The following is an 18,391-nucleotide window of genomic DNA, read 5'->3' as shown; positions in this document are numbered from 1 at the left end:
CACAATCCCACACTCAGGCATTACTGTTAAACTTAGAAAACTGAATGTAAACCCCTTTGTTGTAAGATGGATTGACAACTGGCTCACAAACCGGACACACATTATCAAAGTGGGTGACCCAACATCAACCATCAGGGTGCCAAAAGGGTCAGTGCTAGGCCCCCTACTGCTTGGTATATATTTCTCAGAAGTTCAGGTCAAAACTAAGGTGCTGTGGCTGACCAAGTCTGCAGATGACTGCAAACTGGGTGCAATTATTGAATCTCCAAATGATGTCAGTATACTCCAGGAGGGTTTTACACAAACCAACTATTGGTGTCTTAGTTACAGTCTCAAACTAAATGCAAAGAAATGTATCATCATTCCCCTCGGCACAAACATTGTCCCATCACACTATCAAATCAACAACAGTACCATAAGTACCAATGAAGTGATAAGGGGTCTGGGATCACAAATTGACTGCAACCTTAACTTCAACCACCATGTGTCTACTGTAGTAAGGAAGGCTTTTTACGTAGCACACTTGATTAGTAAAGGCATCACCTCGAGAGCAAAGGAGGTTATAACCCCTCTATACTCGGCACTAATCTGGTCTGTTCAGCATGTGCCATACAAAGCACCTGGAGCAACTGGCGAGACCTCAGAGGTTTCTAACAAAGAAGATCAAGCAATTGTCCATAATTTACACTGTGCTGATGAAGTCATAAGAAGATTGAATCATGAGCATCCACAGCTAGTGGAGTTTGGCTTTATTGGCCTGAATTTGTCCACTAACACACTTAAAAAGAAAAAAGCCATGGGCATTCAGAACTGCCATATAGCTAAAACACCTGATGTCCTTAAAGGTCATCTGCATATATCTCATTATCCTCTTTTACAAGAAGTTTTAAGGAATCACACAGTGAAAACTCTAGCTTTTTATTAATTGGTTTGGCTGTGTGTCCCATTCACGCTTTTAAAACTAGAGGTAAAGGAAAAAATTCTTACACTGCCCTTACAGTCATTTTTAGTCTGTCATTTCATCTTAATGTAACAAGCAACTTTATGCCAACGTGAAGACTCCGGTTAATCAACAGCTTAATTAAGTGCTCACAGGAAAGAGCAGTCTACTTCAGTTTTTGCCCCATTTGCCAAGTATTTTTGCCCCCTGGCCAGCTGCTAAAAAAAATAAATAAATTATCCTCAATATTAACAAATTAAGCATCAGATACTGAGTGTAGGTGGCTAGCTGAAAACTGAATTAAAATAAAACAAAAACTGCAGAGAAAATATAAAGCACTAATACTGCACTTGCTGCTATTTCTGTCTTTCACTTTAGCTTACATTATTAGAAAAATGTTTGACATCAGCTCTCCAAAATTCACACATGCAAATAAAAATGTATAGGTTCTCTCTTTCCCTTAGAACACTGACAATGATACATAGTAGCTGGTGGTCTTCTACCTCATTTCAGACAATTAAAATTGTTGCTTTTTTCCTGAGTTCTGAAATCATCTGACATGAAAAATTCCTCCCAAAGCAGTAATCAAGTATTAAAGTGGGAGTACAGTTACATCTTCATATCAGTAATCATAATTCCTATGCTCATAGACAGGCACATGCGTCTTATTAGGATATTGGCACGTTGCCAACAAATGGCCTACAGGAGAAACACTATTTCAGTGGAACCACCAGATGGTATGTCTTATTACTGGGGCAAAGTGCCAAAGGATAAGGAAATACAGGTTTCATGAGGCAAGATGAGGGATCTAGATGACTAATACTTGTATGCTATGGTGTCTGTATTTCACAGTACTTTATGCATATGACCTACACAGCCTCTGTAAAAGACTGTTGTGTTTATCAGTATGTTCCTGGCTAGCTGTACTTGCCATGGACTCCTAGAGTGTACTGAGAGATAAGAGAATTACAAGGGACCTGTGGACATCTCTACACTGCAGTGGTTTGCAGTATATGTAAAAACATGGTATTCCAAACTTGTATGCCAGGGATGGTGATTAAATACAGATGGCCTACATCATGTCTTCATGAAATCAAAGTAAATAATGGGAGGTAAAGAGAAAAAAATACAAGAAGAGAAAAATTAATTATATTTTAGCATCAATGTTTTACCAGACTAAAAGCCCTTTACTTAAACCACTTTCATTCATATACAACGTTAACATTTTCCAGAGGAACTTGGGCTGGGTCTAGTTCACTCTGCTTTTAAAGGAAAAATGTTTCAGTACTTGCTTGAGCGTAACTGATAATGAACAAAGTAGCAAGGCAGACTTTTGTTGAATGCAGCTGAAACTAGTGATGGGTTACTTGCCAAGAATCTACACTTTTGCAATATCCTGAAACAAGTAAACTACTCTGGCAATTCCTTCTCATCTTCACACTAGGATTATATTATAATTATTATCTTATTATAGCCATGCATGCATTAAAGGAATAACAAATAGTACGACTAACCTATCTACCATGACACTGCGTAGAATGTAGAGGCAAGCCGCTGAACAAAACAGACTTTCATTTCAAAGAATCCCAGTTAACAATACACACAAAGAATATATTCAGGAGCAATGTTGCTCTCTTTGCTAGATCCCTAATTTACCATTCATATAGTTTATAGCACAACACAGCCCAGTCGAGATTTGACATTCTATTCCCCATGGGATTCTTCTCCTCTAGGGAGTTTGTGACAGGGTTGATGAAATGCTGGCAGGTGTGACTTTTCAAAAGTCTCATAATAAATATGAGGGTCAAACTATTACCGAACTGTATATGAATTCTCAACCAATGTTTTTTACAGGATTTGGTTGCAACTCATCAGTTTCAACTAGACAAACTATTAACTATGGGTATGATTTACAGCACCAGATGCAGTTTACTCTGCATGTTTGTGTGTGTGTGTGTGTGAACATTCTGCTTGCAGTGCTGTACTCTGGTTTGTTCTGTTAGCCTAATGAGACAGCTAAATGCATAGTTGTGCTCTTAGCTTTCTTAATATCAGTAGTTCAAGCCAAGCATGTCAGAAGACTAGAGTAAATAAATAATTTGATAACTGATCAGCTGCATTAAACTTTCTGGATATTGTCACCTCTTCAGTTTAAACAATGGTTGCCTCTTCTGTTTCTTTTGCAGCTTACTTGCATTAAAGTACTGTTTTACTCTGAAACTTTGCAGAAAACATCTTGGTGATTAGAACAGTGCAGAGTTCACTTAGTCATTTGCACTATCTAACAGATAGTTGTTCAATCAGTTTGAAGTTTTCTTTTCTTTTTCTTTTTACCATTTATTAACAAAGTGAACCAACTAAGTAGTGGTGACCAGTTGGCACTGTCTGAATTTTTACGATCACATGACACAAGTGGTGACTGACAGAACTAAACCCAAGACGGCAGAAAAAATGTTCATTAATATCTCATAGCCTTAACATCCTGAGCTGTATGCCAAGTTTTCTTCTTGTTACTATTTCTTTGGAAACAATTTCATCAGGCAGTAAAGTAACATCCAGTACAAACCAGACAGAAAGAACAAGTTACCTACCGTGTAACACCGAAACTTCTTCTTCTACTTTCGGCTTTTTCCCGGTTAGTGGTCGCCACAGCGGATCACCTGTCCGCTCATGATTGCCAGTGGAGTTTTACAGTGTCGAGTTGCCAGCCCGGCGTCCAACCTTCCACAGAAGGCACACACACTCACACCTAGGGCCAATTTAGAGTGTCCAATCCACCTACAGCACGTCTTTGGGATGTGGGAGGAAACCGGAGCACTCGGAGGAATCCCACGCGACCACAGGGAGGACATGCAGACTCCTGTAACACTGAAACAAGGGTGTCAAATATGAAGACACTGTCCAGAACGGCGGTTCAGGGTGTAAGTTAAATGTGATATAAAACAATACAGTGAGGGAATTGAACACTTGATGATTTTATTCCTTGCAAATTAGATATGGAAGCACAATGAGGAGAACATATTTTTGATACTTGTTATGCTGTAGTGAACACATTTTTGCTCCTGTCACGCAAACGTGTGTCATAATTAAAGAACGATATTGGTGGTTAGATGACTGAAGATTGAAATACTGCCTGAAAGCTGTAGGAACGGCTAAATCTGCGCATGAGGAAGGATAGTGCTAAGTAGCAAGCAAAAGGAAAAACATTCAACATCTCCTGATCCTCTGTCACTCGCACACTATGAACTAGTGTTCTCAATTCACTTGTACAAGCAACAGTCTATCTCCCTTCTGAAACAAACTAATCTGATACAACACAGAAAGCCATTAATTCTGCAAAGGAGACTTAGAGCTGCCCAGTGTATGCAATGTTAAAAATCTACCTGTTTCCGCCTTTCTTTGAATGGTCTTGAGTACCACACAACTGAATGAACGTTGCTGCATTGCAAACTGACTTTCTATAGATGTGTCTAACTGGCCAATGCTCGCAGGAGGAGAAGGAACGTGGGAATGACAGACACTGATTACAGAACATGCCTGTTCGGGGTTTGGTGGCTGTTCCGCACAAAGTAGCAACCTACTTATGTACACGAAAATTACAGCTGCTGAACATTTCCTAGGGACATGATTAGCAATTACACTGCTGAAATATATTAAGGTCCCAGGATATCATAACAGTTATATAACACTGCATTTTCCTGAATAAGGTTCACGTGCAGAACTTTCAATTACTTTCAAGTACGTAATCACTTCTGTCACAACGCAGCAACTCTAAAGCAAATTTAACATAGATCAATGCAGTCTGCATTAATTTGCCTATATCATTTGCTTTTGGCATTATAAAGATACAGATTTCCCCAAGTCATCTTCTATAATAGAAACATAACACACAAAAATGCTAATGAAACTTCAAGAAAGACTCAAATGGGGCACATCTTGCATTGCATTCCCCATATAAGCTATGTATTTATCCCATTATTTAAAAATTAAAATCTTTGCACAGATTCATCATCTGAAGAGATCGTGTGCCCTTTCAGCTTACACTTGCATGTTATGATACTGTTTTTAAAAACTGTAGTAGCAGATACCAGTTATGGGATACCTGCCTATTTTAGGTTATATACTAGACAATGTTAACATTCTATGTATCATTATTCTGTTTTAACGTAGAACTTATTGTACTTACAGTATTTGCAAAAACTGTATATCATTTAAGTGCTGATAATCATATCAATGATTGTTTGATGAAAACAGACAAATTAGGCTTCAGATAAAAAGTGTTTTACATAGTAGGGAGGCACTGTGCAGTGCTGCATTCTCCAAAACATGGGGGTAAGTTTTCATTCTTTCATCAATGCCATTTGATCCATCAGTCTCAACTAAAGGGGCTTCAGGTGGGTTGCAAATAATTAAGTGAATCATTATCATATGTAGCACAGTGTCACATAGAGCCTTTCTTCATTCAGGGCGAAATAAATCTGAAGAAAAAAAATCATGAAAACTATATAGTAAGATAGGATAACAACCCCCTTAATGTTTGCAGAAGCAGAAGGCAAAGTTCAGTAATCTCCAGAACAGAGCAATTTTTCCCTGGAGTATTTTTTTTTTTTTTTGCAAAAATGCACAGGGTGATAATGTCCAGCAAATGTTTTGCTTTTTATAAACGATCCATCTGGGTCAATTTGTTGTGACAACAGCTTATATTGCTTGTTTTTTTGTTTGCACAGAAGAAGTCAACAACATCATTACTCTTTTCACAATGGAATCCTGCATACTTCTGTATAGTAAGATTTGTGTACAGTTAATTATCCACACCATACTGAGTTTTGCTCTTACTACACATATTAGCAAACTGTATCTAGTCATTTGATTCCACATTCATAATGTATCATTTTATTATATTATGTTGTACTATTACAGACATTGTGATCAAACATTTGTGATTATTAGTTAGTGCATGCCATTTACTAAATAAGAATTTATTTTTACCTGCATAGTAGCCTGGTATCCAAGAGCTGTCCTGAGTGAGTGACCGCGAATACTGGGCTAAGGGTCTCTCCACTTGGGGGTGCCCATTTACCAAAGTAGTTCCATCAGGAATATGCTGTTGTTCTAGAACAGCTGATATAGTAGGGTCCTCCTTTTTGATTTTATGCAGTGGTCCATTTTCAGTGGGATTGTTATAGTTCTCCCTTTTAGGAGATGATATATGCATCTCCTTGGGCTCTATATATCGTCTTTTCCGAAGTGGCAGAGAGTGGGGGTCTCTTGGATGCTCTTTTGTATCTCTTGCACTACTGTCATCCTGCTGTTCCTGATCAGAGGAAACATCTAACCCAGTTTGTTCTTCAGTACCAATGCCTGCTGATACCATGCATAAAGGGCTTCTCCTTACTTTCCCTATTGTGGCAGTAGGAGATGAGCCATTCCTTTCACTGGGAGAGCCCATTTTTTTCACTGGACAAAGTGTGTCATTCAGGCCTGGCGTCCCCTGTTCCTTGCTCTTTTGCTGTCCATCACAAGGGTCAATTTCCCTATTTGGCTGTGGCAAGAGTCTTCCTCCTATGCTACCCTCAGATGGGCACAAGTTCTGACTGGTTCTACTTTCTGTTTGCTTCTTCTCACATGAGTTTAGTCTTTGGGAATAGTCGTAACATGGCTCTTTAGTAATGGGACCGACCTTACTCAAAATACCGCATTCAGCAGCTTTACCTGCTTGCAGTGCCTTGTCATTGCAGACAGGTTTTAGTTGCTTAGGTGCACAGACGGTATGCTGCTCAATGTCTTCAGCTCTGCCACTCCCAGCTACCATATGTTCCACCACAACTGCCCTTCTTTCAATGCCCAGGTCTCTTTCTCTTTTGTTTCTATGCCCAGCTTTGCAATGAGTATTGACTGTTAGATCCAGTGGGGCAAAGCCCAGCTCTTGCCCCATTTCTTGATCAGTGGAAGTGCACTAAGATTATCTGCATCAGTCCAGAATATTCAAGGTGACAGATCAGAACATCATAAGGTCCCAGCTTGGTTAACAAATTCTTCTGGGACAGGCTGCTGCCCTTCCTGGTTGAAAGCTATTATAAGGTGTTCACAAGGCATTGCGCTCTTTGAAACATTGCTCCAAAATCAATCACCTTGCACCAACTTCAAAGATAAAAATGTCACCATCTAATTTGTTGGCAGTTTGCAAACTTCTTTAAACAGAGCATGAGAGAGAGAATAAGATGAGTTTTTGTGTGTATTTGTGGGTAAGGCTTTTTTTCTGACCTCAGTCAAACTCTTCAAACTACAGTTTCACACATTGTTGGGAAGTAGACTTCAAACAACCTCTGATGCAATTTGTTTCTTCTCTTAATAGTTTGTTTTGTCTCCATCCAAAAATATGTTGTTTTTGAAGATGGGTAATCACTTCATATGTGATTCTTCTTAAGAGATCTGCCATTCACTATTTCTTAATCTCAGCATCCCCTTCCTTTTCGTGTTACTTTTTATGAAGTGTTTTATCAATCTTTTACTACTGCTGCTTCTTTGAAGATATTTTATTTTCACACTCTGTGTGTGCCAGACGTTCAAAGTCTCTGTTACTTCTGCAGTTGTGCTTCTTCGTTCATTTTCTCTCTCTCTCTATATCTCTCTCTCTCTCTTTCTTTCTGTCACACACACAGGGACACATACACACACTTTGCACTCAGCTTCATTAGGAAGTTGCTGATTTAGGGACTTCCCCTGCCCGGAATCTGAATACTAGGTACTTTTACACAGCTTTGTGCTATTTCCACTTACAGGGGAGTAATAAATTACCTGCATTCATCTACAGAGCAGTTTTCTGGTAATGTTTTAGAATTTGCAATGGCACACAGTGTTATTACTATCACTGAAGGACACAGTCCAGTCTCTGAAGAGGCGATTGCCATATCAGTTGTTCTTTTTCCGATGAGAAGGAAGGCACCCCCAATAAAAGCAATGGTAGAATCCAGAAAAAAAAAAAGTTGTTAAAGAAAAATGAACTGTTTGTATTCCCTGAACTCTACAGCCTGAAGCGTCTGGTTTTGTATATATCCAAAAAAATTAACCCTTTTTTGGCTCAGCTTAACAGAAATAAGGGTAGTTTGGCAAAGTGCATAAACTAGAAAAAGAAGCAGATCTTTTGTTGGACTGCACCTATTGTCTTTACCCTTCATTTTCTAAGAAATGTTGAGTAAGATGTATGCGGAACCGTATGTTTGTGTATAAATGTTTACTTAATACTGTGTGTGTGTGTGTGTGTGTGTGTGTGTGTGTGCGTGCGCGTGTGTGTGTGCTGTGTGGTGTGTGCTGTATGTGCTGTGTGTGCATGCGTGTGCTTTTTTTATGCATATTCATAAGAGGATCTCATATCCACGTTTTCTCTCTAACTAGAATGGTTTGCATTTGGTGCATTGCTTGAGCTGAGAATCATGGCTTGCAACTTATTTGCTTGAGACATACCTCTCGCCTCTACAGATTTTTTTCCTCATATTTTTGGTCTGGTCCTCATAAAATTTTAGTTTTCTGGCAAAGCATTGAGAAATGAAGTCAGAAAATAATGACAGGTATTTCAGTTTCAGACTTTATACCTTTCAGAAAATTCATGCTAATGCAAAACCCATTATTCTATCAACTTTCTATGTTTCTATGAGCAATATTTAAAAATTGTCCCTATTTGTGGGCCTTTCTCCCCCCATTATTTATGGCTTTGTCCAGATTTCTTGCTCTAAGAGGTTAAGAGGTATGTGTATACATAAAAGGTTTTTGTGAGATGCTGCAAAGCAAAATGCTCTTCACAGTCTTTAAATGGTTAACAATATAATCCCTGGGATTCAATAAACTCCATGCAGAAATAGCACTATTCCTGCAAAGAGAGGTTTGTCTCTGTATAGCACAGCAGTGCACCTTGCATATTCATGAAGGCACGCTGCTGTTTAATCTACATGGACACGAAACATGAACGAGTGCAGGTGGCATGTTCAACAACTGCACGGACATTGAACACGCCCCCTGCACTCAGAAAGTGCCATACGGCACTTTTTAATACTATCTGGCATAATATTAGAGAATTTCTCTAATATTATGCCAGTATTTCAGTGTCCGCAGACACTGAAATGAAATAAATGATCATTTCAGTGTCCGTGGACACTGAAATACATACGGCAGCAGGAAAGCAATGCAGGTGGTGTGTGACAGGTTCTGTGACCCACCACCTGCATTGTAAAAGTGCCATACAACACCTCTGCCACCTGCTAAGATGGCTTAATGGTTAACTACTGTGACTATAGTGTACAGGGTCCTGCGTTTGAGCCTTGCAGAGGCAGTTTATTTGTGGGAGGTTGGCGTAATGGTTAAGGTGCTTACCTCAGACAAACAAGGTGCAGGGTTTGAGTCTGACATGGGTAATTGGCTAGGCTTAAAATGGCCCATAAGGGCAGTTAGCCTAGTATGAACCTATAAAGCAGGAAATGTGTATAAAAGCACAGATAATGGTGGATATATCCCTGAAAAGGGACACATCATACATATTGCCCTCACAAACTGAGAAAGTTGATAGAAAACAGGTCATGCATTAGCATGAATTACCGAAGGATATATGTCTGAAAGCAAATGTATGCCAATATTCCCTGACAGCAGTCCGTGTGGACAAAGGCAAAAATAACGGGGGGACAAAACACTAAAAACTGGGACATGTGTGAAATATTGCCCTCACACACTTAGAAAGTTGATAAAAAACAGGATATGTATTAGCAGGAATCTCTGAAGGACAGAAGCCTGAAAGCCAAATGTATGCCATTATTTCCTGATTGCAGTCCTCAATGACTTTTCTGAACTCCAAAATACCCACTATATAATTTAATAATATAATATTTTTTTTCCTAGGCTAAGGAATGTTTAAGCGCACCTAAGAGGGTGTGTGCATTATGGTTCTCTGCTTACCATAACTTAAACATCCCATAGGAGATAAATACAAATATACAGATGAAATTTCCAAGATGCAATAGTGTAGTGGTTAGAGTCTTGGCTTTACATGTAGGTGCTCATGGTTTGAGTACCAAGATAGGCAAGTTTGTTTTTATATGGGAAATCAGTGTTACAATAATTCTTTTAAACTTAATTTATGTAGTAACTGTTTTTGTCAACCAGGGTAGTATAGCTGGTGTACAATGTAAGTGTGAGTGCATGTAACATGTGAAACCACCCATGTACATACAAGTGTCTCATGCAGTATAGTCACACCACTTGCCAATGTAATGAAAGCACATAGAGGGATGGTCATGTAAAGTACATCATATACACTTAATAAATGAAGTCAGTCTTCTGATATATTTAAAAAAATAAAAGTGAGCAATGGTTGGCAATGGTCAGCTATGCTTAGCAGGTGTAACCATTGCTAAGATGTGAGTGCTAAGCAGCAGGTAGCTCAATTAAGTGGATTTGTGAAAAGTTAAATCCTGCTCAACAACTTTTCCTTTAAGCAGTGTAAAAACTGGCTCAGCGGATTTCAGCACTGCTTAGCAGAGCTTCACCTTTTCAAAATGGTCCAATGACAGCAAAGGGTGGGAATATTGCACTATTTAAATGGTGCAGGTGAGAATACAGCCAGAATCTGTTATAGTCCATCTGTGCAAATACAATGGCTGGTGTAGGAGAAGAAGTGTGCTTTTGGGTGTAATGCTGGAGCATTCAAGAGTCTGGAGTCATGGCTGGACTCCTAGTTAAAAACCATGAGGAGAGACTGCTGCAGGGCCAGTACCAGGGCTTCCAATACAAAGCGGAGGCCTGGGACCGTCTTGCACATGACCTCACCAGTGCTACTGGTATCCCCCGGACTGATGAGCAGGTAAAGCACCACTATGCCAACCTAAGGCATAGGAAGAGGGTGCTCTTGGACCAGTGGATCCAAGATGGATGGGACTGGAATGCTCCAGTAGTGTGTAAGTATCACTATCAAGTAGTTTGTAGCAAATACTAGCCTGAAAATGTCATAGACGGATATGCATAATGTGTATTTTTTTCCCCTACAGCTGCAGCAGAGAGGGCTGTGAATGTGGAATCCTATGGTGACAGACTGCTGAGCCTGTATCGACAGGCTGGTGAGTACAAATATATTTTGCAGTATATTGTTAAAATAGCTAAGAAGGAGTACATTGCTTACTGCTAGTAGGTATACTGTTACTGTGTGAACTGAATAAATAAAAAAATATGACTGATGAATATTAAAGTACAATAAAAAACCCTTAAAAACTGTTGTGTTTATTCTGGTATGTTGTTGTAGACATATATAGAATGTATACAGGCTCTTCACAGCAAATATGGCTGTGAAAGCATACATTAACTGAGGTTCATCTGTGAACAATATGTTAGGAGAAACCGTAGATGGTGTACCTGTAAAACGAGATATCAATTAAATGTGAAATATGTACTGCACTAAGCTCTGAACCCTGAATAGTAATATGGAAAGTATCAATGTGTGTACCATACAGCAACGCCTTGTGTTAAAATTTTCCTTCCAAGTTGTAGTAATCCAAAGGAGTAACGCACAGTACAATAACTATCTGTCATGCATGCATCGCAGGATTACAAGTTCTGACTGTCTAACTAAGAGACTATTAGGAAGAAGCCATCGAAGCAAGAAAGAGCAGTTCCCCAGTAGCTCACTGTGATGAGAAATAGCTTAGTTGTTAATTTTGCACAGCCAGACACGGTTCAAATCCAGGAAGTGGTTCTAAGATGTGTGCATATCTACACACAAGGAATCAAGAATAAATGTAAAAATAGTCAGGTAGTGTTAACAGATATTTTCCCCACAAGTTTTCCAGGTAAGTAAATGTTGTCTATAACTGTATGAAGGGTATACTAATAAACTATGTACAACTGTTCAATTGTCCCACCACATGCCTGCAAATGACAGCAGGGTAGGTACATACAATATGCACTCCTCCTGAATCATAGCTCTCAACTGTACAGATATTCACTGAATGTCCAAATATTTGTCTCAGATTTTTGGTCCATTTTACATAAAGTAGTGGTGGCATGGCAAATCAGTGGCAAACCATTACAGACTGAAGTTAAAAAATAATGATAGACATACAAGTGTCAGAGGTCATATCCATCAGAAAAGCCATGCAAATGCAAAACATGTTATTTTATCAACTTTCTAAGTTTGTAAGAGCAATAGCTAAACACTTTCCATATTTATGGGCCTTTGTCCCACTCTTATGTATGGCTTTGTCCAAATGTCATGCTCTGAGAGGTTGAGAGGTATGTTTCTGATACATGTCTCTCAAGTGTCATGCTGTCACAGCTAGTGGTCACTGCTGCAAATAATCCTGGACACAGATAGGAAACCAGTTGACGTATGCCAGTAGCACACTCAGATAACAGCAGTTCAGGGTACCCCTCCTGTGCCAGATATGTAACCCTGACATGTACGAGTCCCCTCTAGTCATGTACCCAGAGTTGTCAAAGTTTGCCTCAAACCATTCCAGACTGACACTTTAATAGGTATGTTTGTACTACAGAAGCTATGGCCATAGGTACATGTAAAGTGATGGTAACCCACAGAGTATTGAGCAGTACTGCTGTGGAAAATCGAAGCATAAACAGTTGTTAATGGATTTTCTGTCTCTCCTGCCACCCCTCATCTGCATCAATAATTATTACTCATATGCTACTGGTATGTTGTGCTCCAACCCTAATGTTGGGACTTGTCTTATATCATTGTTAATATGTTTGATTGTTTGCATGTTAACATATCTTGTTAAAATACCATTGTTGGTGGCCTGATGCTATCAGTGTTACTGGTGTGCTTTTACGATGCATACTGTTGTTCCTTTAATTCATGTGTTCTGTTTGTTATGCAACTGTTTCAAATCTGTTTTATGGGGGAATTAGAACACCCATGCATGCTGTTATAACTAATCTTGAAATGTGTTGTTCATGATTAACCAACATATTTTGTAAAGCCTCAACACCATAATGGATTTGAGAAGGCAGATCCCAGTGGATCTGCCTGTTCCACATCATCTGACCATAGCACCAGGCCCCAGCACATCTGGGTGCCAACCCGGATTTCTCTCGTCTGCTGGTCCTGCACCACCTTTGGGTGGAATCACCACAGGGGAGGGGTCCCCCCCCCGGGACCGGGTATGGACAGGAGGCTGTCACCCGCAGTCAGGACCAGGGTTTTGTGTGCAGCACCCTTCAATCTGAGTTTAGAGAGCGCTGCACCAGATTAAGAGCCACCTGGCACACCTCAAGGGGCAGGCTGCCCCTCCTGTCCAGTCCTCAGCACAGCCACTTTTGTGGGCGTGAAGGTGCAGTGGTGGCTGCCCATGAGTGGGGATCTCAGTCCCATTGTAACCATATAGGGACCCATGAGCTTCAGATAATCAACCACCTTCCCAGTCAAATGTGTTTACCTCCCTCATGTTTCACATACTGCCCCTGTCTGCTGTCTTGACTGTCTTGTCTGTCTCCCTACCCAACCTACCTCCCCAGATGTACCTAAAATCCTTCTCCAACATCCCACTCGCACCTTAAAAAAAGAAAAGGGCATCTGTTCTCCAAAAAAATATTGACCCATACATAGCTGTTCATTTTACCCATATGTCCACTGGACACATGTAATCCAGTTCAATTGGCTTGACAACACATTTCTGTTGTCCTCACCCCTCTCTCTCTCTGGAGTTTGAGTGTCCAAATTCACCTCCAAATTCTGTACAAATGCACAGTTGTTGCAGTATGAGAAATGGACAGCTATTGACCTTCCCTACACTCATCCTGCATATCCCTAGCTATCTTTAATATTGTTTATCCCTAAACGTGCCCCTTTTTCACCACTTTCCTATCACCCCTTTTTCTTTTCTTTTAAAGAAATTTGAGCGGGTGTAAGCAGGAATAAGTGAGTTTGTGCAATGCTAAGCGAAGCCAACACAGATTATGCATCTCTACAGTTAACTGTGTGTTGGCATTGCTTAGCATCGTGCAAACCCACCCAAACCCGCCTAAAGCCACTTAAAACTGCTTTGATCACTCTGTTTCCATCAGCCACTGTTCTGCCAAGAAACAAAATAATCAACCCTGCCAAGTCACAAACCCAGTACCCTGTACACCATAGTCAGAGCAATGTATCACTACACAATTTGAGCTGTAGGAATTGCTGATGCTTTTTCAAACATATCATGTAGTAAAGTCATTCAACACTAGGGAAAAGAATCTGTAGAATCAGTCAGGTTTTGTATATATTCATATATATACATGTATATATGAATAGAGATGCATATATATGAAACATGTATACATAATATAAATAGATATATACAGATAATATATATATATATATATATATATATATATATATATATATATATAAATAAATATATGTGTGTATGTGTGTGCATATATATATATATATATATATATATATATATATATATATATATAAAATATATAAATATATATATAAACAGAGAATTATATATATAAACAGAGAATTATATATATACACACATATGTATATATATATATATATATATATATATATATATATATATATATATATATATATATATATATATATATATATATATATATGCTCATAACATGTAGTGGAGTCATAAAGGTTGTTAAAATGGGGGTACAATGGGCCAAATCTAGGGACATATTTTAAATATTGCTCTTATAAATGTAAAATGTTGCCAGAGTGACAGGGTTTGTTTCAGCATACATGTTCTGAAGGATGTGAGTTCAGAAACTGAAATGTATGTCATCATTTGCTGACAGAAATCCTCAGATCATCACAGTGATTTACCAGGGAAATGCAAATAATGAATCTGTGGAACAGACCAGGAATATGAGCAATAAACCTGGACATTCTGAAATAATCCGGCCAGTCGAGAGGTATGCCCAGAACCCCTTAGTGCAATGAATCTAGACCAAGCCTGACAAAGTGGAGGAGAAAGATATGAAAATAGGGACATATCTGAAATATTGGAGTAGATAAGCTGACACAGTTTCTGCAGTAACACCATCCTGTCTGTCCTAATATATATTGAATGAAATAGCACAAGTCCAACACTCAGTTACTTCTCACTCGTTAGTGACTTAAATCCTCACATCATCCCACTGATCTGTCAAAAATGCACAACGCTTATGAGGGCCAGGCAACAGTACAGCCTACAAATATCTGGACATAACATCACATTAGGGAAACTACACTCAGCTGCTAAGCATGTCACCAAGCACCATCCAGATTACTGTCAGACTGACACAACACTAACCCAAATCGACTATGGGGAATTACACATGAATTTTCAAATATATCAGGCACTACAGGGATGTAACAGCACTGAAAAACAGACACCAGTGTTAAAGTGCATGCTCACAACCAATTTCACCACAGTCACAGTGACATAACAGTATGCCAAATGAACAACAGAGTATAAAGACTGTGTAAACCAAAACATCTCATCATGCTTGTCACTCACACTCTACCCCTACATATACTGGCCAAATTCACAATGTAGTATGATGCCTGACCCTGGTATGGGACATGTCTCAATCTGCTCCTACAAGCATATACAGCCAATAGACCACCAGAAACTGGAGCAGCATGGACAGTCAGATAGAAAAGGAGCCATAAGACATACATCTACCCCCTCTCTACACAGGCCAAATAACCTTTACACACTACATTGATACACAGTCCTGACAGTCTGTCAACAATTGCCAGAAATAAACAGACCTCTCAACTGTTCTCAGAATGTCCAGGCTTTGTCCTCATGTATAAGGCCTCTTACACATAACATGTCTGGCATTCTGATACATCACTGGGATGGTATCACAAATGAAGGCACTAAATAATGATATACCCTACCTATCAACCTCTTACTGCATGACATCTGGACAAAGCCTGATATCCTTGGGGGACAGTGGCCCAAAAAAAGGGGCATATGTAAAATATTGCTGTCATAAACTGAGACAGTGGCTGGTGTAGCAGGGTTTGTTGTAACATATCTTTTCTGAGGGATATGACATCAGAAACACAAATGGATGATACCATTTACTGACTGTAATCCCCACAGAATGCTACTGATTTTCCAAAGACAAAAAACGTCTGAGGAACACACCAAATATGAGAGTCCAAAATCTGGCAATTCTGTGGATAGCCCGACAATTGAGAGTTATGTCAAACACATAACACTGTCAGACTTAAAATCATGCCGAAAAGCCATGTCCACACAAACTCTTTTAAACTAGCATTATTTCAACTGTATAACAGCAATGCTTACATTCTGTCCCTATGTCTGGAACATTTGCCCCCAGTTTGTTGGGCTGTCTCCACAGTTTTCATTGTAAGAGGTATTTCCAACTACCCTCTGTGATGCTGTTGTTCACACACCTCCATGAAATCCTCCTCACAGGCAAGGTAACACCCACATGAAGTACTCAATTATAGGAATTTGTTGCCATGCCATTGGCTATAGGAATAACAACACAGCTATTCTGCATGCAATTAGCAAGTGGGGAACCCCAGTTGGTGCACAGGCCATCAGCTTCTCATGAGCATTACCTACAAAAGGCAAGCTGCTGCCTATGCAAAACAGATGTATACCCTACATGTCGGAGAGAGAGAGAGAAACAGACAGACAAACCAAACAGCTCATATTGGAATCAAACCAACCATACTTGGGGAAAAAAGGTATGTCAAACAAGTAAGCATGTAATGGAATGCAGTAGGGGGGGTATGTAATGATGGGAAATAGGAAGTTCAACAAATATGTGTCAACAAGACTTGCTGTACTGATATATTGCTGATTAGAACCTATGGCCGTAGCATCTGGGACTGTCTGCAGTGACATAGATCACAGCTCACGCCCCTGAGTCACCCCAGGAAAGGATGGCTCACATATGACTACTACTGGAGTGTGGGTTGAACAATACTGAGTGTGACACTGCTAGGCCAGCTACTGAGATGTTGTAGATATCCATATGTTAATTGTGAATTCAACTATGACATACATGCTTGTCTCAGAAATGTGAAAGACCTATACAGGGTATTTGCATAGTAAACTACAGTTGCAGATGTGTGTGCTGAACTGCATGTGATATACTGAGCTCATACCATTCAATTGTCCAGTGTTATGCACACTGATCATATGTGTGCCTCATATTTGTAGTCATTTACTCATAGAGTTGTGTTATGTTTGGCAAATCACTGGCAACGTGTGAAGACTGACATTACAGCATCTCCTTCTCTTTCTTTTGGCTGTTCCTATTGGGGATCGCCACAGTGGATCATCTGTCTCTATTTCTTCCTGTCTTCTGCATCATGCTCTGTCACACCAACTACCTGCATGTCCTCTATCACCACATTCATACACCTTATCTTAGACCTTCCTCATTTCCTCTTACCTAGCAGCTTCATCCTTACCATCCTTTTCCCAATATACTCAGCATCCCTCATCAGCACATGCCCAACCAACATAATCCTGCTACTCTCTGGCTCCAAACCATCCAACTGGGCTGACCCACTAAGATACATATTCCTAATCCTGTCTACCCTCGTCACACCCAGTGCAAATCTTAACATCTTTAACTCTGCCACTTTTAGCTCTGACTCCTGCCTTTTTGTCAATGCCACTGTCTCCAACCCATATAATATAGCTGGTCTCACTATCCTCTTGTAGACCTTCCCTCTTACCCTTAATGGTATTCATCTGTCACAAATCACTCCTGACACTCTTCTCCACCCTCCCCATCCTGCCTGTACTCTCTTCTTCACCTGTACCCCACACTTGTTATTACTCTGAACTGTTGATCCCAAGTATTTAAACACCGTTGCAAACTCTACTCCCTGCATCCTCACCATTCCTCTATCCTGCCTCCCTTTTGCACACATATGTTCTTTCTTAGACCTGCTGACCTTCATTCTTCCCCTCTCTAGAGCATATCTCCAGCTCTCCAGGGTCTCTTCAAGGTGTTTCCTACCCACACTACAGATCACAATGTCATCTGCAAACATCACAGTCAACGGGGGCTCCTGTATGATCTTGTGTGTCAACCTGTCCATCACCACTGCAAATAATAAAGGGCTCAGAGCTGATCCCTGATATACTCCCACCTCCACCTTAAAGGAAACTGTCACTCCCACTACAGAACTCACCTCTGTCACACTAACCTTGTACATATCCTGTGGCACTCTTACAGATTCCTCTGCCACTTCTGACTTCCTTATACAATACCACATCTCCTCTCTAGGCACCCTGTCATATGCATTCTCTAAGTCCACAAAGACAAAAAGCAGCTCCTTCTGAGCTTCTCTGTACTTCTCCATCAACACTCTCAGAGCAAACATTGCATCTGTAGTGCTCTTTCCTGGCATGAAACCATACTGCTGATCACTAATCTTCACCTCCCTTCTTAACCTAGCTTCTACTACTC

At 39.9% G+C, this 18,391-nt stretch overlaps 1 protein-coding gene across 4 annotated transcripts in view; it reads right to left on the bottom strand.

The window, feature by feature from the left end:
- The window catches only part of BCL3 (BCL3 transcription coactivator), a 397,081-nt gene extending 389,481 nt beyond the window's left edge, over positions 1 to 7,600 (bottom strand). For 2 of the 4 annotated variants that reach the window (XM_044080669.1, XM_044080668.1), the window contains exon 1: positions 5,930 to 7,600. In XM_044080669.1, coding sequence (XP_043936604.1) covers positions 5,930 to 6,875 — 946 coding nt within the window. In that variant the 5' untranslated portion in view covers positions 6,876 to 7,600. Of the gene's footprint in view, positions 1 to 4,323; positions 4,725 to 5,929 lie in introns of those variants that run through there. The other 2 variants (XM_044080670.1, XM_044080671.1) reach the window with 1 other exon arrangement.
- Positions 7,601 to 18,391: the final 10,791 nt, after the last annotated feature.

This window comes from Protopterus annectens, chromosome 8.part0, assembly GCF_019279795.1.
Source record: "Protopterus annectens isolate FY-2018-M chromosome 8.part0, PAN1.0, whole genome shotgun sequence".
Taxonomy (NCBI): Eukaryota; Metazoa; Chordata; order Ceratodontiformes; family Protopteridae; genus Protopterus; species Protopterus annectens.
Note: the sequence above shows the minus strand (reverse complement) of the source record. Positions and strands in the feature narration are given on the sequence as shown.